This window comes from Tachysurus fulvidraco, chromosome 9 (assembly GCF_022655615.1).
Source record: "Tachysurus fulvidraco isolate hzauxx_2018 chromosome 9, HZAU_PFXX_2.0, whole genome shotgun sequence".
NCBI classification, from domain to species: Eukaryota; Metazoa; Chordata; class Actinopteri; order Siluriformes; family Bagridae; genus Tachysurus; species Tachysurus fulvidraco.
Genome location: NC_062526.1, coordinates 12,083,149 through 12,102,571, shown reverse-complemented (window position 1 = coordinate 12,102,571; position 19,423 = coordinate 12,083,149). Strand labels below are relative to the sequence as shown.

General features: G+C 36.3%; 2 protein-coding genes across 4 annotated transcripts; one reads left to right on the top strand and one right to left on the bottom strand.

The window, feature by feature from the left end:
* The first annotated feature begins 67 nt into the window (after window positions 1–67).
* On the top strand, window positions 68–4,685 carry LOC125145535. Its single transcript, XM_047818736.1, has 8 exons — window positions 68–179; window positions 294–322; window positions 518–584; window positions 687–1,281; window positions 1,348–1,508; window positions 1,624–1,693; window positions 1,800–1,989; window positions 2,127–4,685. The coding sequence occupies exons 4-8, from the start codon at window positions 929–931 to the stop codon at window positions 2,532–2,534; spliced, it is 1,182 nt and encodes a 393-aa protein (XP_047674692.1). The 5' UTR covers window positions 68–179; window positions 294–322; window positions 518–584; window positions 687–928; the 3' UTR covers window positions 2,535–4,685.
* On the bottom strand, window positions 3,311–18,373 carry ptgs1 (prostaglandin-endoperoxide synthase 1). Of its 3 annotated transcripts, XM_027138492.2 has the most exons (11): window positions 18,059–18,373; window positions 17,882–17,977; window positions 16,042–16,158; window positions 13,669–13,809; window positions 11,440–11,583; window positions 11,136–11,317; window positions 10,927–11,010; window positions 10,239–10,485; window positions 8,220–8,506; window positions 6,081–6,228; window positions 3,311–5,270 (listed from the first exon to the last, which is right to left on the bottom strand). In XM_027138492.2, exons 1-11 carry the CDS (start codon window positions 18,063–18,065, stop codon window positions 4,918–4,920), a joined length of 1,806 nt encoding a protein of 601 aa, XP_026994293.1. In that variant the 5' UTR covers window positions 18,066–18,373; the 3' UTR covers window positions 3,311–4,917. The 3 variants fall into 3 exon arrangements, with proteins under 3 accessions (XP_026994293.1, XP_047674691.1, XP_047674690.1); XM_047818735.1 differs by lacking the exon at window positions 18,059–18,373 and having other exon boundaries at window positions 16,042–16,129; XM_047818734.1 differs by lacking the exons at window positions 17,882–17,977; window positions 18,059–18,373 and adding an exon at window positions 16,350–16,744.
* Between the last annotated feature and the right edge of the window lie 1,050 nt (window positions 18,374–19,423).

The following is a 19,423-nucleotide window of genomic DNA, read 5'->3' as shown; positions in this document are numbered from 1 at the left end:
TTCTAAATGTGTTTTCATGAATCAAGAATGCTATGCACTTTGAAAAGTTTTTTGTCTTTCAGATAATGAGACCCTGCACATCTCTAATGCCCACCAGTCAGATGCAGGAGAGTATTACTGCACTGCTGAAAATAACTTAGGTCAGGACAAAAGAAAGGCCACCATAACAGTTTTCTCTGGTAAATAAATTCTATTACTAAAAACATTTAAATTTGCACCAACCATGTATTCATAAATAGATAAATAAATGTATAGTGATTCTGATCTAATTGATTTAATCTTCTGACTTGAAGCTGATCCTGAAGAGGATTTATTATCTACAGTGAGTAGCATATGGAAGTCAGTGCTGTGATCCCATCCCATTGTAAACTTTTTGTTTGTCCTGTTCATATACTGTAAACAGTACCACACACCATCATTAGGATGTACTTTGGTTCTGTATACTCTACAATGCTGACAGATGAACATTTATTTTGAGTAAAAAACTCTATGTTTGTTTTATTCACATATAATTTAGATCCCAGAAATCAAGCCAGACCGTCCTACAAATCCTATCAATGACCAGAATTTAAAATCTTATAAAGGTAAACGAGTCCATTCAACTGTCTATATCCACTATATGTGTACTGTGTGTCTAATGTCTTTAGAGTTGTGAGTGCTTTTTCCCTCCAATTTCAAATCTACAGATATTTTCCTGAAGAACTCACCAACACATTCTATCAGCATTCCTACTCCAATTTCCTCTTATACTTCTCTCACCGACCATGACAATGTGAACACAGGAGAAACACAGAAAAACCAAGACCTCACAAGAATACCAGGGCCACAGTTGGTCTTCCCTTACCACAAAACCCTAGAAACTCATACACAAAAAAGACATGCAGATGTTACTCCAAGTAATCTAATCACCCAGCATACAGATGAGGCAATGTTACTCCCGAGCCACAAGCAACCTGAATCACTGTCTGCACACAGTCTGCAGACCTCCAATCAGATTTCTCTCAAAGGAATTTCTGACCAGCATACAAGCTCACAGCAAGATCACTCCTCTCCCAGCTCAGTGGTTCAGGTCCTTGAACTATCTCAGACATCTGGGTTCACATTGTATGATAGGAACAGTGTCACCAGTACAACACCTCTGGAGGTCCACCATTACAGGAGTCAGACTGCTGAGCAGCTTACAGCCACCAAGGCATCCCAGGCAAATAATACTGAATTATTTGAAATGTTAAATAAAACCACCTCAAAGGCCACCATGAGGACCACAGACAACAATGCCAGGTAGTATATTATTTTCAAATATTTATTTTTTGTTCCGAGCATGTTCTGAGTACAATCTGTTATCAGGGAGAAGAGGAAGTCACAGAGTTGGCTGCCTTTGCTGGAAAAACATGACATTCCAATTGTGGTTGGAGTGGGAGTTTCATTGGCATTCATTTTTGTTACCATGGCTTTCTATTCATTGTTTCGGAAAAATGACCCTGTAGCCATAACTACAGGACGAGCAGGTAAAACACATACATTGTAATACTTTTTAATCTAAAATCACTATCCTACCAATAGCATTTAGTCACTGATAAATCAAAATAGTACAAACCACATAATAACACTCTTCTACTGAAGCTCTCAGAGGTCTTGGCGGCCCTTGCAGGCATGGAGAACGCCTTGCCATTGAAAGGACATATGATAATAAGTAAGTTTGTTTAATTCTATCGTGCCTGTCTCAATTCATCCCACATTCAGCAACTATCTAAAATGATGTTTAAATAGTATTTTTTATATGATGTTGTTTGCTGCAGAGCATTTGAGGATGACAACATGGTTGCTGTTATCGAGCAAAGCCCAAACACGTCAGAGATGAGAGCCCATCCTCCAACTTCCAGTCCATCCACTTTGCTAATGGAGCCCTCTTATGATGATACACAAGAAGATATCCAACCAAGCCAAGACATGCCTGTCATAGTGGAAACACACTCCGAGCCCTCTGAGGTTGGTGCTGATATGAGATGGGAGGGCAGATGTTCTTACCCAAAGTCATAGATTTTTATTCCAGATGATAGTCAGTCAGTGTTCATCAAATGTTAGAAGTGTATCAGTTGAGTAATGCTGTAACTTCTGTACCTCAGTTTGAGACCTCGTTTGAGGAAGGCAAAGCCACACCCTCTCTCCCATCTGACGTCCAACTTCATTGCATGGAAGACTTGAGGAGCCAAGATTTGGGGCAGTGCCAAAGGGATGCATCTTCACCACCCCTTTCCAACCCTGTGGGCACTCAGGAAGATGGTCTCCGCTCCTCTTTGACCCTGCAGACCAGTGATTCCTCCTCCACACCAGTACACCACAGTATCAGCCTCTCACATGCCTCCTGTCCCCTCATGCTGTCCCACTGTGTCACCCTGGGCATGACATCTGTTTCTGTTGATGTACACTTCTACCCCTCCACCCCAACACAGTATGGGCCTCTGAGACCTCAGAGCAATGTCCGACATGAGCATGATCAAAATGCTCTGTCTTCTCACCATGGCAAATCATGAATCATGGAAAAGAAACCTCTGACAGGGCTATTATCTACTTGAATGCTACCTGGAGACAAACAAAGAAATGTCCCACTCAGAGGGAAGGCTAAGGTTTCTTTGTTTCTTTTCTGATCTATAAGGTGCTGTTGGTTTGCTTATTTTTTCTGCTTTTATAATTCTCCTGTTCAACATTCCTGGTTATAATATTAGTACATCATTATACAGTACATTATAATAGTACATCATTAATTCTTTTTAGAAACAAACACAAAAGAAATCATGTCAATCAAAAATCTGTGCATATGTGTGCACTTTAGAAATGAAATGAAATTATATGAATTAATAATATTTAATTACATTTTAATGCAGCATGCTTATTTGATATTATTAGGATAGTAACAAATATTTCTAGAGAATGAATGCCACAAAACTATCTGCATCGGTTTGCAGTTAAACCGTTATATATGAAAAATGCATGAATGAATGGCTTAGCATTAGGAAATTTCTAGTGGAAATCAACATGACTGTTACAGTTACAGAACCAAAGGTTGTGCTACCTTTTCACTGAACAAATCTGTTTTATGTTAGTATCAGCAAAATTATATAGAATATTATAAATTGTAAATTCAAGTGTTGTGTTTTTTGAATAATCTTTAAATAGTCAATATACCATTTATTAAAACACTATTTTGTTGTATTTGTTCCTTTTGCTACAAATAATAAATAGGCTTATAGATGACATTTAAAAGGGGCCCAAAATTTCACAGAGGAAATAATATTCACAAACAAATCTGTAAGTTCTGAAAAAGATCTATTTTATTAATAAAATTGCCAATCAGTCTATCCATTTAAATCAGAAAAAGCCTTTCACGCTCAGAATTTAGAATTGATTAAACAACTAATAAAACAAAAACAAACAAAAAACAACTACACAAACAATCCAGTAATGTCATAATCTTGCTGTCCTATCCTGTTAATTCAGCAGTAGATCCTTATATTTTACTCACATTTGCAGCAGTTAAAAATGAGTTACAAATGACCTCTTATTAACTAACCTTAAACCAGTGCTTCAGAAAGTACATTTACTGTAATAAACCTGCCTCAGTGGCAGTCATCATACATCACAAAAACACTTTTCAATATCCCATGCCTTAATACTCTTTAGTGCATGACTGGGCAGAGCACTGATTACAGGTTACAGGATTCACTGATATAAATCTAACTGTTATTTACCCATATAACAGTTTGCTCATGAACCCAAATTACTGTGTGACAGCATCACTGATTAATGTCTGTTTGAAAACTGTTCAAGACAAAGCATGACTTGCTTTTTTCTCAAGCCCAAAAAGTCTCAAGCAATCCTACAGGGGAAGAAAATAAACATTTTAAGCCTATTCCTAGAAATGACACATACACTCAATAACTACTTTAATAACTCAATACCTTGCACACTAATGTAAGTACATTACAGTAAATCATGTAAACACTGGTCATGAGTTTTATTCAGACCACTAGGGTAGTTGTTGGTGCAAGACAGGTCAGAACACAAGTAGTAAGCCCTTGTGTGATACAATAATTCACATGCCCATTCTTTATAACTGTGTTAAATAAAAAAGCATTTCTATGAACAACAAGTCAAACTTTGAGGCAGATGTGCTAAGACACACTGTCTGTTTTTCACACTGCTATAAGAATAAAAACCTGAAGTAACCAAACTACTGGGTAGTTTTGAGGATGTTCCCACTGTTGCCTCAGTTTCCTGCGCACTTACAGTAGAGAAACCCTGAAACGGTCTTCTCTTATTCTAACCTGTCTGTTTCTGCATGATTTTATGTCTCATGATTGGATAGATGCATGTATGAGCAGGGCTTGTGAGTGTATGGCAATGAAGATTATTGTATAGTGTATGGAATGTAGATTATATTCTGCTGCTTTAGGGTGATATTAGCACCGCACAAAGATTCTTTTATGCCCAAGTGTTATTACAATACATTACATTGTGTCTGATATGTAAACATTTATCACTGTTCTATTTTCTGTTCTGTTATGCTGTGGGAAATTGCATAATGCCCCAGAGAGTATAGAGGGAGATATTTGAACATTTCACCCTTTGCTGAGTCTATATGCAGTTTTAAATTAAAAGGCATTTTGAAGCTCCCTGGGCTTTAAGAAAATATAAAAAAGAACCTTATTCATAAGGTTGCTGCAAGTAGAGATATGTGCCAAATTCATATTATAATATTCAGCACAGTGCACTAATTATAGCCGGTATTAATACAGTAGTTAAATATAATTATGTTTTAAATGTAAAATCAGCTGACTGTGTAAACACATACAGTGGTTGCAGCATCTCAGACAGACTGGTTCTAGAATCTCTAAATCTCTCACATTGCTATAATAGCTACAGTTCTGCATGAGAGCCATCAGGGTTTTTCTGCTGATAACCTGGTGGTGGAACATGGAAGGATACATATGGGCACCACTTAGTATTGAGACAAACTAGTCTTTTAAGAGTAGCAGTGTTGACGATATTAAAGCCAGTTGGACCACCAAACGTGCTGGGCTTCCAGTACTCAGGTGAACATATGGGGTTTCCCATAAGACCTTTTAGGGAAAACGGAGCCCCCATTTCTACCATGCTCTGTCCAAATATTGCAGTAGGCCTTGTCTTTTCTAACAGCAAAGCCAGATAAAACTCCATAGCGTCGATGTCTCCATAGAGCTCTTCCAACTCGCGGGCAATCTCCTTATTATCTATAAAAGAAAGATAAATGATTTGCCAACTCAAAGTAAGAAAAGTAGTGTCAGAGTGTAAAACTATTAGAATTTGATATGATCTGCTTTCATTGTCTTGGCCCGGGTTTGCTTCCCAGGCAGCAAGCTAGCCCAGCCACTGAAGAGCTACATAAGTCTCAGTGTCAGTCCCAAGCCCAGACAAAATGGAATGGTTGCATCAGGAAGGGCATTCGTTGTAAAACGTGTTAAATCAAATATGCAAACCAGCTGATCCGGTGTGGCAACCCTAATCAGGGAGCAGCCAAAAGAACAGTTAAAATATAGCCAAATGGTAAAACCTATGTAAAGTTTGTAGTTGAAGCTGCTGAGTAGCAAACTGAATGCTTCAATCATATGCTAATTTACTGCTTGAGATCTCAATCTGAAATGTTCAGCTGTTGCTTCCTAAGAGTATGTACACCACTACTAGGTGGTTGTGTTATGAAACTAAAAAAAGAATAATTCCATTGTAGCTAGGAAATGCATGTTTTATGTAGTTCATCAGGGTCATTTCTTGACCTTGTTGCATTACAGACTTGACCAGACTTATTTGCATTTTTTATGCTTTATGAAGCATACTATCCACATTTACAAAAAATAATGTCACTGTAATAGCTGGGACACCATAACAGGGGAACAGAACCTGCTCTCATCTGAGTGCCACAGATTACCAAGGTATTTTTCACAGCAGACATATATTTAGTGAAATCATGTAATAATATTACTCTATTATCAGCATAATATTATATCAGCATAATAGCAATGAAATATTTAAAATATTTTAAATACCTGTAAATTCATAGAATGATTTGTATGGTTTCAGGTTAAATCTTTTGCGGTACTCATTAAATGGCTGTACCCGAAGTTGCCTGGATTCTTTAATGACACCTTCAGCTACTCTGGCCACAGCATGTGGCATATTCTGTCCACCTCCAATCTGGAAAAACACACAAAAACAGAGAGAGAGAGAGAGAGAGAGAGAGAGAGAGAGAGAGAGAGAGAGAGAGAGAGAGAGAGAGAGAGAGAGAGAGAGAGAGAGAGAGCTTATTAAGAGGCATCAAAAACTGACCCACGTCAATAACTAATATATTAACAATTCCCTGACTCCGGAAAGCAAAGGTCTGTTCAGCAGACTAAGTTTTGAATATAGAAAACTGCATTTTTTCATTGTAATTACTTGTGGATTACTAATATCACATTAAACTACAGTCAATTATGCTTACACAACCTCTTTCGCTAAAAAAGAATAGTTTGAGTTTAATAGTTGAAGATACAGTTTAGTAGGAACTTTACAAACAAGCAGCACTTAAGGTTCCCGACAGTCTAAATAATTACACATTTCTAGAAGAGAAAAGACACCACTTCCTGTTACAGGCCACCCAACATTAGACAAACCACAGTGAAACCAGCCACAATTTTGATGAGTTCGAAAGTGTATGCTGACTCCAGATACAAAAAAAATTTAATTTACTGTTAAAGGCAAAAGAGCTTGTGACTAGACATCACTACTGCTGTGTTAATTAAACAGTATGTCTGTTCTAGCAAGAAAACGACTGTGATATCCATCCATTTTCTGGAATGCTTACGCTACTTATTCAGCCCACAATGCATGTCTGTGAACTGGGGAAGGAAACTGCAGAAACAGTCAGAAATCACACCCAGAGATGCGAGACTCCCCTAAACATCTGTGCTGACATTCTTTTCATTTTTGTACAAAGCTGTCTACCTAACTGAGGCTCAACCATCCTAGAATAAACAATAAAGAAAAAAAATATGTTGCCTCCAAGTCAAAGTGGCTCAGTGCAAATGCTAATGAGCCACTTTAGTTGAGGCCTGTAACAATTTCTAAAATTATTCAAATGTGTCTTCCAAGTGTGGCAACAGAACCATATTCTGTCTATAGTCAGGAAATTGCACACATGAATTCCAAAGATGTCAAAGCCAACTATGGCTGGGAGTCAACTCAGCAAACATGACCATGCTCTCTGGGTGGGAGGGATTACATGTCCCATTCCCACTGTTCCAATCACAGGGTCACTAGCCAATTGTAAGAATCTGTTAGAATACATATGCCGAAGAGCATATATAGTGCTCCACTTTAGGAAGAATTTGTTTGTCTTCATCTTTCCCATTTGGTTGTTAATATATAATAGGGAAGAGACGATTAAAAGGAAATTAGCATGTGACTAAACTGGTGAGAAAAAACAATTAATATATAGAGGTGTGTTTTCTTCCCAAACATACACCTTATTAAACTATAATTACTTTTGACGTAACTGTCAAAAAAAAATTCTACCTGTGTTTCCAATCAGTAAACTTCTTTGGATCTGGATATGATTAATAATGGTCAGTTATTTGAATAAATTATATGTGAAATATAATGAATTTTAATTATGTACATATTAGTTTATATTTATTAATATATAGATGCCTATATATATGTATTACTATATAGAAGAAAACAAGTACTGTTTTCTTCTGAAGAATTCAATATTTTCTATTTTCTATTTTCTAGTTTTGATGTCTTCACAATTTTTCATGTTGAAACATTCTTGAGCATGTCTCAATAGATTTCATGAGCACCCTGTTTTGTCATGCTCATGTCATGCGCAGAAAAACAGTGTGACTAGTTATAGGATGAACAGCTGAGGCTACAGTTTATTGGAAAGGCATTATGCATGTAGCACTTTGGGTTGACAGAGTCTATTTGATACATTATAAAAAAAAAAGCTTAAAAAACACCAGTCCCACTGAAAACAACCCCAATGCTGATCATAATTTGTAGTGTATATTTAAAAAATAAAATAAAAGCAAAGCTAAACCAATACTTCAAAAACTGACTCAGTCAAAAAAAAACCTCAGTCAACTTTCCTAAAATGGAAAAATTATAATCAAAGATTCAACAGTTAAAAAACATGCAAATGTCACCTGTCCTGCTGGCTGAGTTGAGAAAGCCTGCACCAGTTTCTCTACTCCATACTGAGTGAGTATGGAGGTGTTGTAGATAAACTTATCATAGGTGATCTCTGTTCCTTCAATGAAGAAGCTGTTGGGCATGAGTGGATGCCAGTGGTAAAGCTGATTGAACTCCAAGGCAATGCGGTTCTGGTACTGGAACTTGGAGCTGAAAAGCAGGGTTGGATCGAACTTCAGCTTTAGGTGGTAGCCACTTAGGTGCTGGACGTAATCCTCGATCACTATCCGGATAGTCTCACCTGGAAAGAAAGAAATTGAGCAAATAATATCAACGAAGTACTGACATTATCTCTGGGCCTCTGAGCTTAGCTGGTCTTTTATCTGCATGCGTAGCTCTCTAATCAGAAAGATTCTTAGTAGTGATTAGATCAACACATTTATATCAAACATGGGGGATAGAAAAACCCAACATTAATTTGAAGTGCAATATAACATAGAAATAGTTTAGAAAATTCAAAGTTGGCTCAAGACCATAGATTGTAGTGTGATATAATGATAATTAATTTACTCATGATTTATAGTACAGACTATAGTGACTTTTTTGAGTAACTTCATCCTGAATACAGTCCGGCAGAAGATTTAAGCTGTTTTTAACCTAGATTTGTTAAATTTTGTGTGTTTGTCTCACACATAGAGGAGCTAATGTCATTATTAGCAAAATATCCACAAAAAACACAAAAAAACAAAAACTGGAATAACAAATTTGCTCACACACTGGAAAAGTGAAGTCAAAGTTTTCTTTTCTTTTTTCTTTTTCTTTCTGTACCAGCCTTTGTTTGGGAACGAAAGGTAACAATACTTGACACACATTTCTCATGTATGGACACTTATTTCATAATCCCCCTTTCCCTTAAGCAACCTTTGTAATATGGATCTGTGCATTGCTATAGAACAAGATCTTTGTGGTCATTGTGTATTTTAATCTAGTGCACTTTGGTGTAAATTAAGTTATCTTGGCAACCCTGTCATAAGCTGTTCTGTCTATTGCTCTCCCCCAGTAAAATGTTCATAAACTAATCATGGGGCATGGTTCTTTATTATCAGTAGTTGCGGTTCCTGTTTTATAATGTAAAACATTTATATTCAAAAAGCTCCATGGTGCTAAATGAGGCAATGACCATGTGGTGCCACTATTGAGCAACGTCTAGAAAAGCAAGAACTCTATCATATAGTTTTCAAATCTTTTAAAAATCTGTTGTCATTCATTTTAAAACTGTATCAATTTGTGAATGCTGACTTTATCTAGATTAATATTTGTCGAATGGCTGATATACAGGTTGTGGAATATCATGGACACTGATAAAATATAGTTAAGACTAATATGATAATATACAAATAAGAAGAATTTCAATAAATATTTAAAATTAAATAAATATATAGTGAATCTATCTAAGCTTGTCATGAATAGTCCTTGTTGTGATTCTAAAGTGAACCTTCACATTAAGAAGTGTCAACATCCCAATAGAAATGATTTTTTTTACTTACTTTTTCGGTAAAAAATTTCTAAGTGTGCGCACAATTCAATGTGATCATGATTTAATTTCATGGTCTTAAAACTGACATCATATCTCAGATGGTGTCTTCTCAATTCCTGGAATAACTCCATCATGTTCTATTAGCATCTCCATCCCAGATCATGATATCAGGGTGACATACTGTTGGTATTGCCACAAAGTGTGCACAAACTCTTGTCCCATATGTGCAAACAGCATGACACTGCCTTTGCAGCACTTACACCCATGGTGTAAAATCTAAATAGTGAAATATGCTATTTTAATATTTACTCCACACCACATGTTCTTAACTCATCCCTATATCTCTATCACTATATTTTCCCAAAAGATTACGATTTTCTTCTTTGAAAGCACTTCAGTTTTTTAATTGTCATAGAATCTGTTTCTGGTTCTTGTTTGCTTCCAGTAGCACACATGACAAACAGAAATGCAGAAATAAAATGTGCCATTACTTCACCTATAACAATAAGTCTGGTGGTCTGAAATAGTTGCTCATCTTCCCAGGTGGGATGCTCTTTCTTTAGGATGTCACACACACGGTTGTGTTCACGCAGCCACAGGGTGGCATACATGCTTAAACCTGGCAAAAGCCCGAACACCTCCTGGCCAATAGCCATTTGCTTTTCTTGTGGAACTGATGCAGGGTAGTTCATGTTCACGTTGGTTTCTACCACTGAAGGTGGGTACATCTCTCCATTTATCATCTATAAACACACAGGACGTAAACAGTGTAACAGCAGTGAAAATGCAATAGTGATTAATATATTATAACAAACCCACATAAACTTGTACTCTAAAAGACCTAAAAGACCAAATTCTAGAGAAGGGAAAAGGAACACATTAGGCTGGTGTTGAAACTTACCCTCATAATTCTTATCTTTTGACTTATTTGTGTGTGGTTATGCAACTTTAATCTAGAGACCTAGTGTAACCATGCCTTTACACTTCACAGCATTTACACATCAAGTATGCCACAGCATTAAAAAAAAAAACCCACTTTCTTGATAATAATCTCTAATAGATATGGCTGTATCAGTAAAGGAGTAGATGATAAGCTAATAAGTAAACGTAACTTAACAACAAGAACAAAAAATATGTTCAGCAGATTTAAGAACATGCCAGACATTTCACAACAGTAGTGGTACCTGGTACTTCAATTTCCCATCTTTGTGAAGTCTAAGACTCAGCTGCCGAGGAAGGTTATCTCCATAGATATGTCCAGCATCCACCTATTTACAAGATCAAACATAAGAATGAGTTTTAATACTCGTTATGAGAGGCAGACTGTTAGACTATAAAACCATGTGTTTTACATCAACCTAATATTCTCCCCAGATCTTCTGTATGAACTCACCCCATGGCCTAGACCTTTGGTAAAGCCAAGCCCCATCCGATTGTGTGTTTTGAAAAACTGGTGAGTGAAGTGCTGAGCAAAAAACCCAAACATTAAATTTGTGCCCTGGGGGTCTGGTCTGAATTCTCGCCTCAGTAAGAACTTCTCCACCAACAGCTTAGGATCTGGAAGCTCCTTTTTTCCTGCAAAGGAAAAAAGACTTTAGCCATTATAGCTGGGGAAATAATTAAGCTGGAAAAACAAATAAATTAATTGATTGTTTACAGCCAAATATCTTGATACTTAATCCTACTACCACTACTACCTTTGGCACCCATAGGTGTTGGACAATCCAGTGGCACTGGAGGAAGGATTCGGGTGTAATAAGTGCTATTGGAATATGATTCCCAGCTCAGGTAACCATACTTGGAGTTATACGTCGGAGGGCTGGGAATCAGATCAGACCGCACTGTGATAGGAGACAGAGTTATAACAATGAGAACACTGACTGAAAAAAGCACACACATCTAGCAATTCCCTAACCCCTACTATGTTTCTGCTGTATGCTGTCATTGTTCTCATGATTTAATCGAGCTTGAGGGATTAAGGACTGTGTGTGCAGCATTTTTGTGATCTTGCCATTTATAGTTATGAGTGTCTTTCTTCAAATGTGGTATTTTTCATGCAGTAATGTCAGGTTTAGGCATTTCAGACAAATCAGCCTCCAAATGTTTTGGCACCCTAGCTTTCTGTCCACTTGCCTCCAAAAGTAACACACAAAACACCCTAGCAACCGAGTGCTGAGATTTGCCACGTGCAAGCACCATTCACATTTTCTTCAGGAAATGTACATTCTAGTTGTTGTTGTTTTTTTGTTTGCTTGTGTATCTGTGTGTGTCTTGAGCAGACTCAAGACAGATGTACAGTACAAGTAAACTAAAGAAAATTTCACCCACTGAGTAGAGTATAAAGACTTCTTTACTGGGCTGGGTTGATATTACATATCTTCTGTGAACAGCTCTGCAAGGTTTTGTGGAGAGCAAATGCATTTTGTGGAAAGCAGGAATTTCCCTAGCAGAAGGGTATAAAGACAGTGTACTACAAACATTGCATATTTCATGTTTAACATTGATACAAGTAGCCACGCCATAGCATAAGAGCCTTTGTAAATAGTATTTCACACCAAATTGCATGTAGTAGCAGAATGGGGCCACTCTAAATGGAGGGAATTATTACAGGAAGTGATAAAGCAGGTTTTAGTCTCAAACAGAAGCAAAGTAAATATTATCTGTTTCTCCAGATTTTCTCACCAGATCTGTAGCACAGAACTTAGCATGAGCACTCTACTAAATACATTCAAAGTAGCCAAAAGAGATAATTATATAAAGTTCAGAAAATATTACCAACATTACCAATCACCCAAATCATTTACAGTAATCTTACAGTGGCAATGTTTGCACAGGAGCATTACTTGTTGCTTACTGCACAAACTATTACAAAAAAGCTGAATCTGCTTTTCTCAGTATTAGTGTCTGGTTTCGTCTTTAGATTGTGATATGATTGTGAGAATTAAGCAGCTGCAAACATGAGAAAGCAACACCCTTTAGTTTTTTTCAGCTCTTTAACACTTCAGTTGTCACAGCTCCTCCTCATTTCAGCTAAGACCAGTTACTGGGTTATCATCACCCTGGTAAAATGTTTCCTAATAGAACAGATTCAGTAGAAAAACACTCAAACACTGTGATTGTTTTTTTACTAAGCAAACTAGAAAGAATAATAATGAATCTTTGAAAAACACAGTCATCAAAATCAAGATTATACTGCTTAATAATGCCTAAAAGTGCACTTCTTTCCATGTTTAACAGCTAAATATAAACAAATATAGATTTGGAATGAACATATGAATGAATAAGCAAATCATAAATTCGATTAAGCCCACCAATATCGTAGTCTACTATGTTTAATTATTAATAGCCAAATCACCCTTAAATAGTATTAATTATGTTTTATTTTGCTCTCTTCTTATATATAAAAGAGACACAATACTTCTTTAGGCCAGTTCTGTTGCTGGATGCTGTCTGGATGCAGCTTATTCAGTTATTAAGAAATAAATCACTATTAATGTAATGATTAAATAAAACATTACAAAATTATGAAATGTGTCTATGTATGTGGCCAAGGCTTTGATTCAATCGCATAAAAAAGGGAGCAAACCAGATTCTGAGTTACAAAAACAAAGAAACAGTGAGGAAGGAGAAAAGCCTCTGCCTTTTACAAATATTTATCTTGGGCACTGCACAGAAGGCTGGACTGATGTCTGTCAGCTGTAAAGCATCTGTTCACTTTAACTCAAACACCCTGTAATCAGGATTTTACATGTTGATGAGGAAAATGGTTAAACAGCCTCCATCAAAAACAACTGTTTTTCATGTTAAATATGTTTAAATAAATTTCTTGCATGACATCAGAATATCCTTGAAAACCAGACGGTCTAAATGGGTCTACTGCTAATTTCTTATAGAAGGAAAGAGAATGTATGTTTTAGACAACTGACCTGTGAGGACCTTGTACATGAGCCAGTCCCTCAGGAAGGTTTTATTGATAAGGTTCCACATCCAGTAAAAATGGGTCAGGATGTAATGTATTACATCAGGATTTGGCTTCACAAGCTCAACGAATCTGGACCAGAGTTCAGCTGTAAGGATGTAAGAAAAAAAACAGATCTGCTGAAATTATACACATCTGTATTATATGTACTATAATCTGCTTCAAATTGATTGAACATCAGATTTTGATGTGAGGTGAATGAGATCAGCAACATGTCTGAATGAGACAACAGCAACATGTCTGATAACTACGATGGCATAATAATAATAATGCATCATAAATTAATTTAGCCACTTTTTTATGTAATTGTATTGTCAACCTTATGGTCTGTTCGGGTAATTCCATGACTTGAGTGCCATTTGTGTCATTTAAATGTCAACTTATATTACAGTTACAAAAAATGTAATGTACAGTAAAACATCCATTCATTATTGGTGTCCTACACTGGGACAGAGTCTATTCTACAGGGATCAGGGAGTCATCCCGGGGACACAATACTGGGGACACAAGGTATGGGGCACAATTGTGTAAACACAAACACTATTTAGGGATAACAATCAGACTATAAGGCTGTGAGGAAACCAAAGAAAGCAAGGGGAGATTCCACAGGGAGATTGCACATTCCACAGGGCAGAGGCAGGAACCAAGCCCCCGACAACCCAGGGCAACAAGCAGACCACTAAGACACTGTGCCTCCTCAAGCAAAACTCATTTTTCAACATAACATTTAAAATACCTTTCCCCAAGATTAAGGAATTGCATTCAAATGCGGGTTGAAATCTTTCCGATCTAGTAAAAGGATTTACAAAGATATTGGCATTTGATATGTGCTAGAATAATGAGTTTATAACATATATGCATGCTCTGGTTTCTGTAACCCTAACTGCAAACACGGAGTGCACTGGTGTAATAGATGCAAATATTAGTTTAAATTATTACAGTAATCCACACAAAAAAAGGATTAGCAAGCATACTTAGTTCTTACTGAGGCGAGAATTCAGACCAGACCCCCAGGGCACAAATTTAATGTTTGGGTTTTTTGCTCAGCACTTCACTCACCAGTTTTTCAAGGCAGTGATATCTGATATAAACCTACATTTGAAAGCTGTGAATGCTCTTGTTTTTGAAGCTCTAATCCGAGCCACAGCCTCTAAGCATATTACTGTAATGTATGCATAGTGTATATAATAAAATCAGTAATGTTCTCTACAGTGTTATTTGATAGAATCATTAAAAAAATTACACAATGCTATCGTTTCCCTGTGCCTTTAGGTGAATAACATTTGAATGATTTAAGTAGTCTGCATGTAACAGAACTGTCTTTCAAACATTTTGTTAGAGTTATCTGATAGAATCTCCAATTTGGTTGCAATCCCAGCCCATATATCTACACTTTACAGTAAAATATAAATATACTATACTATATACTATATAATATAACTACACATTCAAATTATTATTTTTTTGTATGAATATATGAATCTATTTAATATCTCATGCTTGAAGCATTTTATTTTAACCACCCACAACCTTTACTCCATGCTGAGTGAACATATTCATCCTTATGAAATATATGGAATATACTCCAGTTCATGTGTTAAAAAAGAAGCTGAGTCATCTGAACTTCCTGAAGGTCACAGGAAGTAGAAATTTGCTGATTGTTTTTTTTCCCCCTTAAATGATTAAAGTACAAAGCTGGGAAATAGGAGTGTAACTTGAGTAAAACCTGAGAAAGTTATTAATGTCTTCAGGCCATTAATGTGGATCTTTATGTATTTTGTGTATTTGCTATTTGTACAGTATATAAAAAAAGCTTTAGGACACTGTTTTGACTTACCTATATGTTTGTGTGGAAAAAACTCGCCAGTTTTAATATTTTTGGTATTACCATTCAGCAGTTCAACAGGCATACAGTAATACAGTTGTTTATTCTGGTTTAAGACAAGGATATTGCTACTGAAATTCATGTTGACAGTCAGCAATAAAAGAGTAAAACCACACTGTCAACATTATTGCTTTTTACTTTGAAGATTTAGTCATGATGTGCTTTCAATATTGATTCAATCTTGCTTTCTGTCTTGTAGCAAGTGAAAATTCTTTTGCAACAAGAAGAAGCAAAGAGGCAAAATGGAAAGACATCTCCATCTTTTTGATAATGGGTAAACAGCAGTTACAGTACAGCTGCTACATAAATATCATGGAGAACAGCCTGAATAATGTTTTTTATATTGGATTATGATTAGAGCAAACTAATCCAAAAACAGGATCTAAAAAAGGCCCAAAACAGGAAGAGTACACAGGAAATTAAAGGTTTACTTACGGATAGTGCAATTTTCCCCATAGTACCCAGTTCTGGTGCAGTCACATTGGTATTGGTCTAGCCCATATCTCATACAGATTCCCCGATTCTGACAAGGGTAATAGCAACAAGGATTCACTGTAAAAAAAAATTAAATAATACTTCCTTTAAACCAAATATCTGAAGAGTCACATCAGGATTTCAAATATAAAAGTATATTTAATGTACAGTTTCATTGATTATTTATATAAAAAAACAAAGACCACAGCATTGTCACTTCTAGAAAACTAGAAAACATCTAGAAAATTGTAAAATTGTTTATGACTCACATTTAGTCTCTTGTCACTGTTCTATTACTTCCGTTCTCTGCTCTAATGATTGGCATAACCCTAAAATAGCATAACTTTTAAATGAAATGTGGTTATACGGGAGATAACCAGACACTCCTTCAGTTCATGTCAGTAGTTCCTCTCACACATTCCCAGGATCCCCTTTTGCTAAAATGTTCACAGGAACTTTGCTCTAGACATGTTCCTGGTGATAAGTGCTGTTAAATATTGCCCTTCTAAGTCACACTGTCAAGTCCAGCACCTAACATTGTGAATTAATTTCGAAGACACAAATTTCAAAAAGGCAAATTTCACATGCATTAGAAAATCTACATATTAGTGTGAGAAGTAATATCATAACAAACCTACAACACAGTTGTTACTGTAAATCTTCCAAAACATAAACTGTTTGTGGCTTGGCATGTATGCATTATTATCTACAAGTCAGACTTAAGTGTTTGAGAGAACACTGCAATAAAAAGAGGTTACTTTCCATTGCTAAAGTTAAACAGTGCTCAGTATGCATTCAGTGTCCAATACAGGAATAATATAGTGCTTTACTATAGCATTACAGAATAACATTATAGCAGGTGGTCAGTAACTTTTTTGTTTGTTTCTCTAATAAGCCCCATTAAGTTACTATGTAGAAATCTTTAATAGAACATCTTATTCACCAAAAAGTTAGAAATTGGCCAACCAAAAAAAATAAATCATTCACTCGTTTTTAGTAAATATTTCATATTTGTGCTGCGGATGCAACCCCGATCTAAGGATCTCCGTGCACGATGAGGCAATACTACTGGATGGCTGCCATGTAAACATATTCACATCCACATTTAAAACCAGAGGCACTTTAGCCTACATGATTTACCTATTGGAACATTTTGGCTGTGTGATTAATGTGACAACGGAGTAAGATGCAGCACATCCCATATCACATCATGTTATTCTGTAAGAACCTTACAATAAATTTTTTTCTACCAGAGAGTATACAATGAAAAAAAAAAATCAAATATGAAAATATTTAGCATTACATTTTTTTAAAGTAAACATAAGAAAACTCCCTTGATGAAACTTTCGTGTTTCAGGCACTCCTCCAACCAAGTAGTAGTTTGATAGCATACTTAGAAAGTAAAGAGACTACACAGACACAGATCATCTGAAACTTCCCACGCAAGACCAGACATGCTCCTTATGTCATGCATACCAACAGAGGGCTAAAGAGACAAGAATGAATTAGCATATTTTTCCTATAAGACTGCACATGTGAGTTCTAGCATTATAACCACATAATTACATTTACTTGATTTAGGTATGAATTAATACCTACAGTGCTTTAATAAATAACCAGTAATAAGGTTTAACGGTGCTGTTTTCCTTGCGTTTTTATGCTTAGATTTGTTTTCTTTTTCTCTTGAGTCCAGTGTAAAAAGCTGTTATATTAGATGAAAAAGATCAGCCACCTGTTGCAAAGCTCTTATCCAGATACAGTACAGATGCAATTGGGGGTATCTTGCACTCGCAGCACTTACCACTTTTTGTTGGTGATGAGTTTTCTTCCTCACCCATGCATACTGTCCACTCCTGCACCAGAGTCCAAGACCACAGGAGAAGAAGACTGTTCACTGCTGCAGACGAAACACACACGTACAGAGGTTATCATATTTAAACCCATACACACAAATCCAGTCAAAATTCCCAGAGCTTACCGTTCATTGTAGAGTAACAGGAATAAGAGGTTTAAAAAAATCCAGATGTGGATGCAACAGATGGAAGCGCCGTACTCGGTGCGTAAACACGCATGCGTTTGTTCTCAGCTGTGCGCTTTCACTGCGATGTTGCTTACAGTGAGATGCTCTGCTGAGCCACAACAACAAGCAAACAGATGTCAAATGCCGCAACTGCTTGCTTTACGAGTAAAGATAAACGGAACTTACTGCCCAAGCTGACTACTGAAGTGCGCACACAGACATATACATACTTAAACTGAACTCATCTGCGTGGAGACCAAATTTTAAAGCGTCAGAGATAAGTGTCAGATTACAGGGGAGGCTCGAAATGAGGGTGTTTTCAGCGCCACCACGTGCTGTATCTCTTAATACTTTTAGAAATCGTCTCGATGAAACCTTTTGTTTGGCATGTGACATATTAGTTTATACTTATCATTTAGCTTTATAAATGTTTTCAGTAACAGATATGCACCTACATTATTGTAACTCAAATGTCTCATTATTCATTATTATATAAAGCAAATGAAATTACGCATATAACAATTTCATCACATAGTTTAATATTTCTATTTGTATAGCACTTTTAACATTGGACTTTGCTGCAAAACATGAAACTTAATACATAACTTTTAATCTTATACAACTTTTCATGCAAAATGGAGTTGAACAAGGTGAGACAAGTGAAAACAGTCTGCTTGAGGAGTACAGTAAGGTTATTGCAATATAAAAAAAACGTATATTTGATATAACTCTGATTCTCTTTTTGTTATCTTAAGCTTCAAACATCTCACATACTAAACTTAAAAGTGTAAAAAGTCAGATTAAGCTGGTGTTGGTGTGGAGAATTAGGTTCTATACTTATTTACATTTATCTGATTTATGTTACCTTTATACAGGGCAAATGACAGAAGTGTTTTAATGTTTAAGAATACCATCAGTCTACAAACCCCTGGGGTGTTAATAAAGTGAGAAAAGAACACTGACACATGTTTGTATTATTCACAAAGAGGTCTTTAGAAATTTCTTCCTATACACCATTCACCTATACAACAAAATACACATAACATTAAAACCACCTACTTAATATAATACATATCCCCTTTGTGCTGCCAAACATGCCTTGGAGGCATGGACTCCCAAAACCTCTGAAGGTGTGTTGTGGAATCTGACACCAAGATATTAGCAGTCCTGTAAGTTGCAAGGTGAGACCTCTGTGGATCAGGTTTGTTTGTCCATCACATACCAAAGATGCTCAGTTGGATTTTGATCTGGGGATTTTTGTAGGTCAAGTCAACATGCTATGTCATGTTTTTTATAACTTACTGAACAATTTTTGTGGTGTGG